General features: G+C 43.5%; 1 protein-coding gene across 1 annotated transcript in view; it reads left to right on the top strand.

Annotated features, from left to right (window-relative positions):
- The window catches only part of DNAH9 (dynein axonemal heavy chain 9), a 1695107-nt gene that overhangs the window by 56238 nt on the left and 1625878 nt on the right, over nt 1–12991 (top strand). Inside the window, exons 3-4 of the mRNA XM_078654721.1 lie at nt 6547–6705; nt 9258–9388. Coding sequence (XP_078510847.1) covers nt 6547–6705; nt 9258–9388 — 290 coding nt within the window. The remainder of the gene's footprint in view (nt 1–6546; nt 6706–9257; nt 9389–12991) is intronic.

Below are 12991 nucleotides of genomic sequence, written 5' to 3'. Positions count from 1 at the left end.
AATGTCGCAGTACATTTTAATGAAACCAGACATAACATTTCTCAATTTAGGTTTATGATTCTTGAAGTTGTCAAGAAAAGAGAGGGTATTGATAACAACAAATATTTGCTACAAAGAGAGATCGCTTGGATCTTTAAGATGCAATCTATGAAACCGATGGGACTAAACGATCGTTTGGAATTTTCATGTTTCCTATGAAATACTCTCTCTCTGGTATTATATGTCTTATACTGAACTTCCATTAGTGCTGCATTACTTTGGAAACTGGCCAATATATTATGCCTCGCAAATATTTCGTATGTATATTGTTTCACTTTTTAATTTTGGTACTTGGTGTATCAGTTCCTGATTAAGTTTGTATATTGTGCCTCATTGGTTTTTTAATGATCTGACTCACTCCCCACACTTTGCAAGTTTCACGATGTTCACTTAACATGGCTGCCACACATGATTCTACCTTAGTCCGTTTACACTGTTTACGACGGTACCTCCCCTTACTTTTACTTCCCCTTCCGGTTGTAACAGCGACCATCACTGCCGATCGAGATAGACTCCCATGAACTACCCAGGCACCATGCCAAATAACCATTAAGTAAGTCGGCATTTTGCCGCGTCTTTTTTTGATTTGGTATGACATTAATTTTATGTGCTTGGACACTTTTTCTAACTTTGGGTATATTTCCTCACTTTCAGATTCCTGCATCACTAGATGATACGTGAGTGTGCGCCTTTATGTCACTCACGGGTTCTTTTACGTTTCGTTTCTCGTTTTAGACACTTTTAAAACACCCGCTCACGCTATGAACCCGCACGTATATTGGTTTATTAAAAATCTGGTAGGCACTGAACATCACCCCACGTCTAGCTCACTTACGCTTTGATTTCACTTTTTGGTCTTAGAAGTTGACCACCCGGATGCACCCTCTCACCTATACCTTCTGCTTGCTACGCTTAGTGCGATACTTAGACAATATTTATTGATTTTGTGGGCATACACTTAGTGCTATATCTTTATATTTATGTTATAGAGCTCCCAGATGAAGGGCGAATAACCCAAATGCATTGGAGCAGTTTGCATTCTTTTAGAACTTGATGGCTTAATGAATGCTTGTTATAACTATTGAATACCATATGGAATAGAAAGTTTATCATGAAGAATAATGATGACATCTGATTAAATTGCGATATCATCTTATGTGGAATCTTACTAGACGAGAACCTAAGGTGTGCCCACACAACAGGGATGCCACTATTGGCATATAGTGGCACTTGAATAGTATTTGTTGTAAGATGTCCCATCTCTTTCTTATAATCTGGCTGAACATAGGGGATTGTGTGTAGTAGGTTGTTATAAGCCTGATAGGTGTCTCAATTCTCTTAGGAGCGGCCTTAGGTGCTTTGTACAGTGCCTCCTTCCTATCAATCAGTTCAACTTTTTCCTCTCCTTTTCTGAGCATATTTGGATGATATCCCCTTGCTCTGAATCTTTCTTGCATTTCCTTTTTATGTTTGTCAAAGGTCTCATGGGTACTGCAATTCCTCTTGGCGTGTAAGAACTCACCAAACGGAATGGCCCATCTGAAACTGGGGGGGGGGGGTGGCAGCTTGAGGCGTGGAGCAGGGAGTTGCCAGCTGTTTCTTTCCTGTATATCTCAGTTTCTATTCTGTTATTGATCACTCTGAGTTTGATATCCAGGAAGTCTACACTCTCCTGACTATGCTGCATAGTAAACTTCAGATTGAGACTATTCTGGTTCAATGTCTTGATGAACCTCAGAAGGTCTCTCTCGTTCCCCTCCCAGACAAAGAAGTTGTCGTCTATGTAATGGAGCTATATATTGACCCTGGTGGTCCAGTGTTTCAGGGCATCACTTCTAAGCACCTGCTCCTCCCACCAGCCTACCAAGAGATTGGCATAGCTGGGGGCAAAGCAGGTGCCCATCGACGTGCCCTGGATCTATTTGTAGAGTGCCCCGTTAAACAGGAAGACATTTTCCACCAAGCAAAGTTCGACCATTTGTAACAGCATCTTGGAGTGAGCTCCAAGGTGTATACTCCTGGACTTCAGGAAGTATTCACAGGCTCTCAATCCGTCAGTGTGTCGAATACTTGTGTATACATTTTCGACGTCTAGACAGACTAGCCAAAAGTGTTTCTCCCAGTTAATGTTTTCTATTTTTTGCAAAAAGTCTTTAGTGTCTTCAATATGTGAGGTTAGATCTTTAACATAGTCTTTCAGAAAGTGGTCTACATAGTGAGACACATTCTCTAGAAGGCTTTTAATAAAGGACACTATTGGCCTGCCTGGAGGCTGTAGGGGGTCTTTGTGAACCTTTGGTAGAAGGTAAAAGGTGGGTGTAGTTGGGTTCTCATTGATGAGAAATTTAGTTTCATCCCAATTTAAGAGTTTGTCGTTGGCCCAGCTCCTAAGATGTTGATGTCCCCTATTCTGTAGGTTCGTAAGATATGAGTGATCTACTCTATTGTAGCATGTCGTATTCGATAGGTGCCTCATTGCTTCTTGTATGTATTTTTTATATATATAAAAATTTTGTGGGGTCCATCCCTTGCGCTGAATTTTTGAGGAATTACTTTATTATAATGTTTTTGATTGGTATGATGGTATTGTCAGTATTTGATCATGTCATATTGATATTCAAATTATATGATATTGTACCTAGTATTTGGGAACATATTCTTGAAGAGCTATAATCCTTTTTATATTGTTGTGGTACTAATATAATTGAAATAAGTAGGGTGGATGAATGGCCTACTGAAGCTGTTGAGACTGTGAGGAAGATATGGATGTGAATATTTTGTTGTCCCAAGGTGAGACTTTTTACGGTTTACTTCTTCAACCCCAGATTTATTTCTTATACCGCCAATTGTCAGAGGCTGCTATTTTGAGTTCCACAGATAGTGGCAGTGTAAGACAATGCTTCTTTTTGCATGATCACCACTTCCTTTGGGCTGGAGCTGCTGGTTTTTCGACTCTGTGCACTGGGACTCTGCTACCCAGCCTCTAGTACATGTGCTCTGACCCCTAAAACACTCCTAATTGGCATAGTTAACATATCTATAAGTCCCAAGTATATGGTACATATAGTACTCGGTTAAATGTCACTAATGGACTGCCGTGCCCATTGTGCCACCCACTACAGTGACAGTGCAAACTTGACTGGAGGCCTACCACTGAAGCCTGTCTGTGAAGTTTTAAAACTTTAAATGCGACCTGTCAAAATAACCCCTTTTGACAAGCCTAAACCTTCCTTTTAAATAATAATAAGTTACCCCTCAGTAGGCCTTACTGCAGGCCTTCCCGCTTACAAGTCAGGCTGCATGGTATTTAAAAGGTGGTTATGTAAAAGTCTAATGCTAAACATGTCCTTACAGCGGCAAGGCCCTAAAACTATTTTCACTGTTGCAGTTTAAATTGCTCCATAGGAAAGCACTGGGATACATTATCAAAATTAATAATGTTATCTAGGGCTAGGTAAGAGCTACAAAATGTATTCTTTGATTTTAAAATATTGCCTCGGAGTCTAGTCTTACCCACTCTGTGCCAGGCTACCCCATGTGGACTGGTAACCCCAGGTCCAACACTGCCCATAAGCAGAAGCCATGACTACAAGGACTGTGCAAAGGTATCAACCACAGGGCATGAACAAAACTAACCATCTCTCCTTGCTCTCCACAGCTTCAGGGTGTGTCCACAAAACACTTGAAAAGAAGTGATGGAGACTATATCTAATTGTATCTAGCTACACTCCTTTTTACTGTTTGCTCCGTTAGTGCTGGGACACCCTATTGCTGGGGCAGCCATGCGCTGTATAAGTTCCCATAACATAACATAACATATATGGCCAAAGTCCATTACCTATGCCCTATGCACAGTGCACGGTCACAGACCTTCCTTAAAAAACTCTGGGAACTGGAGTTTTGGATCTTCTGTCTGTTTATCTGAAGAATAGGTTATTCACATTGCACTTGTCTGTTGGCGCCTTTGTTGATGGTGGTGGTATAGTACTGGCAGTAATGGCTGCTGCCCATTCTACGTGGTGGGGTGGTGCGGGGGCAGCACGTGGAAAAATAAATGAAAAATAAATAAATGTACACTTACCTTCTGCTCCCGCGCCGTGCTTCACTGCTCCGCTGCTCCCTGCACTGCCATTTGCATGAGCACAGACTCCCAGCTCACGACGCAATCCCAGCACTTCTCTCATGCTATTACTCTCAGCATGAAAGAAGTGCTGGGATTGGGCAGAGAGGGCCAGTTTTATGCTCCAGCAGGCACTGGGAGCCTGTGCTTCTGAGCCCTGCAATATCTCCAAGGAATAGCCTGAAGGTATCCAAGTGTGCATGTTGGTTTGGCTGGCTGTGGACGGCCATCAAAACCAACATGAGCACTTTCAGTGCCCACTACTCCTCTTCCCCCTGCTGGTGATGCTGCGACCTTGCCGCACCCTGCCCCAGACTCAGAAAACTTGGCTGAGTCAATGAAAAATAATATGATAATAAAAATGTTTTATTATCATTTTGTTTTTCACTTTCTACTTTCAAACAGTGGGGTGACACTCCTTGGCCATGGTAGAATTTTCCTCCTGAGTACTGTGCTTGGCCAGATGTGGTAAGTTGTCTGCATATTGCACGGAAGTACTTCAGTAGTATGAGGTCATCAGGTTTCTGTTTGTCTTCCATTTTCGTTCCTGTTACTGTAGGGAATGTTTGGTGTGGGTGAGGTCTTTGGGGTACAAGGGTGTGAAAGCGCAGGCTTGCACTTAAGTTTTTTAGTTGAAGCTTGGGTGTTCACATAGTTTCCCAGAAAATGATTTAAGCTGTTTAGAAGGGTGTTAATGGTAATATCAGACGTGGAGTTGGTAGGACAAGAGTTGAATTAAGCTTAGGTTGTATTGGAGACGTTTTTGAAGGATCTAAAGATTTGTTGTTCTCTTCTGGGTGGATCTCAGTATCTTGGTTAAGTCTGGGTCTGTGTGTGATTGTTGGGATTAGTGTGGAATTATGGACTAGACCCAACTCAACATTGGTGATTCTGGGCAAATCACTTAATCTCCCCGTGCCTACCAAATAATGAATGTGTCCTTGTGTAACATAACTGGCGCTCATGTACAGGGCTCCAATACCTTCGGGTTGAGTTTGCGCTACATAAAACTACAAAACAAAGACCAACGCCTGACCTGCAATAGCCAGAAGGGAAGAGGGAAGAGAGGCCATCATAACCTGTACTGTGTGATGACCAACCAAAATGTTCTCTGAATGAAATTGCCGCAAAGAGAACTAAACACACAAAGGAGGGACTTTTACAGAAATGTACCAATAAGACGCCAGCCTTTCTGAATGCCACAGATAGTAACCAATGGCAATCAGTGGGTTTGCCAAACCCCACAAAAGAGATATAACAGGTCGATTGAAGCTCAACCTAAAAACGGGGATACTGGTTCACATGGACATTCTTCCTACGCTGGGTCAATTATAACTTGTACTAAGGGCGTAGACTAAAGTGATAGAGCTCTGTACAAAAATTCATAATAAAAACACTTGAAAGTATTACCTTTTGAGTTTACCTCTTCCTGGACTCAGATAATTCTAGACATTTTCTAGTGAAAGATAACCGGGGCAAATAATATTGCTTGACTTTTGAACTGCCTTGCAGTTTGTGTTTGTGCACGGTCTCCTGTGTAGCACACACATAGCTGTGTCTGCAATCTAAGGCTTACGGGGTGATGATTGCACGAGCCACAGTGAAGGAGGAGGGTTCAGCCAGAGATACCACAGACTGGAGCAGTCTGGCTTTTTACATTTTTGCATTGCTAGTTGAAGGGTGCCCTCACATGCTGAACACGGATAACAAAGGTCTTCATCAGAGAATAAATGAGAGAGCACTAGTATTCATAAAATTCAAAATGATTTGCTGATTAAATCAAGTTACAAGATTTGGTGCTGAACCAAATACATTACTTACTTTGTCATGTGGAGGAGAGTTGATTTGTGGGTCCTTGTTCTGAGTAAGGGAAGATATTTTGGAATTAACAACGACAAATTATTTAATGCATATAGTTGTTCCATAGATTTGTGCACTGCGGCTACCATTATGAGCGGCCCCTCATATCTGATGGGGCTTTTAACGAAATGTACTGGACCCATCAAAGTTATGTGTTCAGCAGGAACACTGTTAAGCGGTATCCACCCGCAGATTTCACCTACTTCAAGCAGATGAAGTTTCCTGTTGAAATAACAGGCACAAAATATATCACATTTAGTTTACAATTTCCACCTTTTATGCACCCAAAAAACTCATAATTTCTGCTATTTCCTTGATCCCTGGAATTACTGGGACCCTGTAAAGGTAAATATTGTGAGTTAAGTAACAGAAATGATTAAGGCCTCTTTAAGAGAATGTCTATATGTATTGTTACTATGGCCACACATAATTAATATCATTTTTTGAGAACCACGTTGGGGTCCCACTTCTGTGAGCCTAAGCATTTTAAAATATGTACCGTGTAATCTGAAGGTTTTCTTTTGCAGTGGAGACCACCTGGATAAAGCCATCGTACATGCCATTGAATCTGCCATCATCGACTGGAGCCATCAGATCCGGGGTGTGCTGAAGAGGGAGTCCGCAGAGCCGCTCTTGCAAGGCGAGAATCCCAATCCAAATGTCGAGCTGGAGTTTTGGAAAAACAGGTAAATCGAAAGCTATTTTTTTATTAGAGTCCAGTGTATATCTCTTCACATATATTTGTACCTTTTAATCAGTTTATAATGTGCCAACAATCAGAACCCGGGCCCAAAGTTTTGTTTAGAATTTCAAGCCCAGCACGATTGAAGATTGTGGTGGTGAATACCAGGGCTGCATAGTCTTGATTCTACCTCATGCCTCTTTAATCCAAACTCGTACACTCCCTACCTCTTTATCTCACTCTTGCAGTTACTTTTTCACTCCTTGTTTCTCCCTTTGGGCCTTATTATGATGGCGGTCGGTTGGACCGCCGACCGCTATTGCGGTGGTCCAGAGACCGCCTAACAAGCATTCGGTGGTCTCACCAGTGCATTATGATGCGATCGCTGGGCTGGAGGTCGCAAAGTGCTCCTTTACACTGTGGCTTGTGCTGTGGCCCAGGAAAAGAGCTGCAGCATAAGCTGCCGTGTAAAGTGCTGTTGGACGGTCGGACCACCACTGACTGCCTGTCGGCGGCAGTCTGTCCGACATTGTAATCAGGGCCTTTGTCTCTGTTTCTCCGTTCTTATGTTCCTCCTTCTGTGTCTGGAGTAAGACTACCCAAGAAACATGTCTGCACTACAAGCAAATATTCTTAGACACTTCAGAGGCTTTTTGACTGGTGCATTCCGCACAGTCGAATCGGCTACCCAACCAGCAACTGGTCGGGAGATGCACTTCTACGCTTCCTGCCACCTACCTCAACGCCTACTTTTTACCCTATTAAAGCCTTCAAAGGTAGTCCTCAAACGTCAGGCAAAAATAACATGCATCAATATCCTTCATGGGAAATATCCTAGAACTAACGTCTAGGAGCCACCTCTGGTATAATACGACCTGTTTAGAAATGATGTCATACAGTGCAATTTCCCTTTAATCTATAAATTCCACCGCATAAAGTAGAATACAGAACACACGCACCCAACAATGTCTGGAACATTGACACTAATCTAATCCAACGCGACCCTAGCATATGCTATTGTCTCTGCTCCTGGGACAGCTAAGTAACTCTTGGGCGCGCTGTTACCGATTTCCTGTTAGATGATTTTGTTGACTTATTTTATTGATACGTTTACATGCCTTTCTTTTTTCATAGAGAACTTGATTTATCCAGCCTGTTGTGTTTTTTTCTATTTGTAACCCTTTTTGACTGACAGGCTTTACTTATGTCTTTGCACCTCCCATGTTTCTCTTCTATTCGGAGCAGACGCCAGTAACAGTGGCCGTGTACCCGCAGTGACAAAGGGTCTGAGTCATCACATTCTGCGTCCATATTTTGCCATAAAGATTTTATCATAGGGATGGGGACCTTAAAAATAGCTCCATGGCCTACGAGGACCTCCTTGTAGTTGTTGTATGGTTCCCGGTCCTTGTTATGGCAGAAGAAGCAGTCGTCTGTCTGTGGCCCCAGGCGCCATGTGTTTGCGGGTTCAACTCCTACATCCTGTCACAGCGTCGCCTGGTACTCACAGTGACTCTAAGCGGGCAGATTAGCATTGCCAGACCGGTAAACGAAAAAGAGCTAATATTCGGATTGATCAAGAATCTCGTTTGCTGTGTAGGCCCACTTACTGCCTTGAAATGCTGTTTTCTTCCAAAAACACATTTTTAAAGCAACATCCTATACTGAATATGTATTCTGGTCTTTGTAGTTCTGATTGTGCACGTTGAATTGCTTTCAAACAGTCCACATTAAACTGACTGTTTAATTTTCTTAATGATACATATATTTCACGATGCAGGAAATACATTCATTCGTCAAAGAGACTGTCGTGCCTTTTATATATATGTAATAGTACATTACATATAACCGGGGATCACTTAATTTGCCACTTTATTTTTTATTTTTACACGTGACCGAACCAAATAGTCTTTATCACAGGCGGACCAACAAGCACAGAACATCACAGAAGTCCAAAGTCCTCATTCCAGAACGGCAGGTAATCCCCATTTGGGCAGAAACAAGCATTTGCATCCGGACAGAGATACAACTAACGCAGTAATACGGAACAGAATTTGCTAGGAAAATCATGCAAAGTTTGTGTTGAGAAAATACTGCATATTCTGGATTTTAAAGTTGAGAAACATGCGGTAAAACATGCATTAGTCCCACTGAAACTCTCATTACAAGCTGGAGGGTCTGGACTTGGGGGCAATGCCTTACCCTGTAAATACTGCACACTCTGGCACTTAATGTTATGAAACATGCGGTAAAACATGAGTAGTCCCACTGTATCCTTCTTTACAAGGTGGAGCCCTAGACTAGAGCGGCATGCCTGACCCTGCAGTACTATCAACTCAAGCACGCAGCACTAAGTACACTGCACACACATTTCTTTGTGTAATTCAACTGCCTATCATTGTAAGTGATTTTATATACAAGTATATGACATTAATTGTTAGAGTTCTATTTGAATCAGCAACACTCTGCACTGCAATATTAGTCTATCAGGTTGACTCCTGGTAAGCCAGCTCTTGCGGGATGTTGTTATTTTCTTTCTAAATTGTTTTCTTTTAGGTATGCCGACTTGGAATGTATCTACAACCAACTGAAAACCAAAAGAGTCAAGAAAATGGCAGAGCTGCTGGAAAAAGTGCAGAGCAGTTACTTTCCTGCATTCAAAGCTATGTTCCGAGACGTAGTAGCAGGTAAGACTTTGGCGCTACATTCACATATTGAAAGCTATGATGAGCAGGCGCGCTTCTTTTTCTGCGGCCTTCGGTTGCCAAAGGTCACACTTCACATTTTAGTTCTTACCTGCTCTCTGTGGCACTACTTTCATAACAGACAAGTATCCCACTTTCATCTTACACTGCAATACCCTTGTCTGCTAAGGATCCATGCTACAGATGACATCTTCCGCTGATCTGATTACAAAGAGAGTATTCTTGTTAGGAGCTGAGATATCTTAGGGCACCTTGTCTACTACCATCCCTACGGTGTTTGATATAGCTCATATTTTCCCTCCTATCTTTGGAACACATTCCTTTTCTTTCGTTGCAGGCTCAGGTAGACTTTAAGCCAGATATGGGTGGTAGGGTGGGGCAAGAGGGTGGAACTGACATATCTTATAATTAATTAATCAATTTATTTTGTTCTATTTTTACACCTTGGTTAGGCAATGTAGGTGGTGAACAAATTGTTTTCTTTTTTGCAGCCTCAACCAAAATCTAAGCTAAACTTACTTAGCTACTTTGCGTAGTTTCCAATTTTTTTCCTACGGACACTGTTTTAAAATGGTGGCTTTAGCAACAATTTGTGTTGCATAGATCCTTCTTTAAAAGGTGTCTCAGAGATATATATCCTGGAAGATAGCAGGGACTGTTTGTGATGGGGCTGTAAATCTTATTTTCGGTGCTATGAGAAATTTGATTCTGAACATCCCTCAGCAATCTGAGGTTACTGCACGCATCAATGGGACCTTTCATGTCCTGTGGCTTCTGTACCACAGGCCCTCAAACTGGAGACCCCAAACCCCTTGTATTAGCACTTGAAAGTCAGGGTAAGAAGGTAGAGAAGTACAGAACGATTCAGGAAGGTACTGTGTGTCAGTAAATGGGAGCTCATCAACTCTCCAAACAACACTCAATGAATTACTGTTGTTGCCTTTTCTTTAACGATTCAGAAAAGGGGGTGGTGATAAACAGAGTGTCTGAATTAAGCAGACCACTCTTACCCAGTCCAAAGATCAGGGCTTGATCCATCACCGTTATTTAGCTCACTGCCCCATCCCAGCTCAGAACCTGGCTATATGCAAATTAGTCTGTCCCTGGCCCAGTGCATCATGGGAACAGGGCAGACCAAACTACCAAGCCAATTCTTCACCAGAAAGGATACAAGCTTCCAGGGACCGGTTTCTGGCATTTCAGCCTCGTCGGCCCGGCTTGCTTGAATCCTGATGGAGCAGTGAGCAAGGGACTCATGTCTGAGTATACCCTGCCACACCTATAGTGGCCAAAAACGATTCAGAAAAGGGGGTGGTGATGAACAGAGTGTCTGAATTAAGCAGACCACTCTTACCCAGTCCAAAGATCAGGGCTTGATCCATCACCGTTATTTAGCTCACTGCCCCATCCCAGTTCAGAACCTGGCTATATGCAAATTAGTCTGTCCGTGGCCCAGTGCATCATGGGAACAGGGCAGACCAAACTACCAAGCCAATTCTTCACCAGAAAGGATACAAGCTTCCAGTGATGGATCAAGCCCTGATCTTTGGACTGGGTAAGAGTGGTCTGCTTAATTCAGGCACTCTGTTCATCACCACCCCCTTTTCTGAATCATTTTGTCCACCATATGCGTGGAAGGGTATACTCAGATGTGAGTCCCTTGCTCATTGCACCATCAGGATTCAAGCAAGCCGGGCCGACGACGCCTGAAATGGCAGAAACCGGTCCCCGGAAGCTTGTTTCCTTCCCAGTATAAGAATTGGCTTGGTAGTTTGGTTTGCCCTGTTCCCATCATGCACTGGGACAGGAACAGACTAATTTGCATATAGCCAAGTTCTGAGCTGGGATGGTGCAGTGAGCTAAAAAACGGTGATGGATCAAGCCCTGATCTTTGGACTGGGTAAGAGTGGTCTGCTTAATTCAGGCACTCTGTTCATCACCACCCCCTTTTCTGAATCATTTTGTCCACCATATGCGTGGAAGGGTATACTCAGATGTGAGTCCCTTGCTCATTGCACCATCAGGATTCAAGCAAGCCGGGCCGACGACGCCTGAAATGGCAGAAACCGGTCCCCGAAAGCTTGTTTCCTTCCCAGTATAAGAATTGGCTTGGTAGTTTGGTTTGCCCTGTTCCCATCATGCACTGGGACAGGAACAGACTAATTTGCATATAGCCAAGTTCTGAGCTGGGATGGTGCAGTGAGCTAAAAAACGGTGATGGATCAAGCCCTGATCTTTGGACTGGGTAAGAGTGGTCTGCTTAATTCAGGCACTCTGTTCATCACCACCCCCTTTTCTGAATCATTTTGTCCACCATATGCGTGGAAGGGTATACTCAGATGTGAGTCCCTTGCTCATTGCACCATCAGGATTCAAGCAAGCCGGGCCGACGACGCCTGAAATGGCAGAAACCGGTCCCCGGAAGCTTGTTTACTTCCCAGTATAAGAATTGGCTTGGTAGTTTGGTTTGCCCTGTTCCCATCATGCACTGAGACAGGAACAGACTAATTTGCATATAGCCAAGTTCTGAGCTGGGATGGTGCAGTGAGCTAAAAAACGGTGATGGATCAAGCCCTGATCTTTGGACTGGGTAAGAGTGGTCTGCTTAATTCAGGCACTCTGTTCATCACCACCCCCTTTTCTGAATCATTTTGTCCACCATATGCGTGGAAGGGTATACTCAGATGTGAGTCCCTTGCTCATTGCACCATCAGGATTCAAGCAAGCCGGGCCGACGACGCCTGAAATGGCAGAAACCGGTCCACGGAAGCTTGTTTCCTTCCCAGTATAAGAATTGGCTTGGTAGTTTGGTTTGCCCTGTTCCCATCATGCACTGGGACAGGAACAGACTAATTTGCATATAGCCAAGTTCTGAGCTGGGATGGTGCAGTGAGCTAAAAAACGGTGATGGATCAAGCCCTGATCTTTGGACTGGGTAAGAGTGGTCTGCTTAATTCAGGCACTCTGTTCATCACCACCCCCTTTTCTGAATCATTTTGTCCACCATATGCGTGGAAGGGTATACTCAGATGTGAGTCCCTTGCTCATTGCACCATCAGGATTCAAGCAAGCCGGGCCGACGACACCTGAAATGGCAGAAACCGGTCCCCAGAAGCTTGTTTCCTTCCCAGTATAAGAATTGGCTTGGTAGTTTGGTTTGCCCTGTTCCCATCATGCACTGGGACAGGAACAGACTAATTTGCATATAGCCAAGTTCTGAGCTGGGATGGTGCAGTGAGCTAAAAAACGGTGATGGATCAAGCCCTGATCTTTGGACTGGGTAAGAGTGGTCTGCTTAATTCAGGCACTCTGTTCATCACCACCCCCTTTTCTGAATCATTTTGTCCACCATATGCGTGGAAGGGTATACTCAGATGTGAGTCCCTTGCTCATTGCACCATCAGGATTCAAGCAAGCCGGGCCGACGACGCCTGAAATGGCAGAAACCGGTCCCCGGAAGCTTGTTTCCTTCCCAGTATAAGAATTGGCTTGGTAGTTTGGTTTGCCCTGTTCCCATCATGCACTGGGACAGGAACAGACTAATTTGCATATAGCCAAGTTCTGAGCTGGGATGGTGCAGTGAGC

This window comes from Lissotriton helveticus, chromosome 7, assembly GCF_964261635.1.
Source record: "Lissotriton helveticus chromosome 7, aLisHel1.1, whole genome shotgun sequence".
NCBI lineage: Eukaryota > Metazoa > Chordata > Amphibia > Caudata > Salamandridae > Lissotriton > Lissotriton helveticus.
Note: the sequence above shows the minus strand (reverse complement) of the source record. Positions and strands in the feature narration are given on the sequence as shown.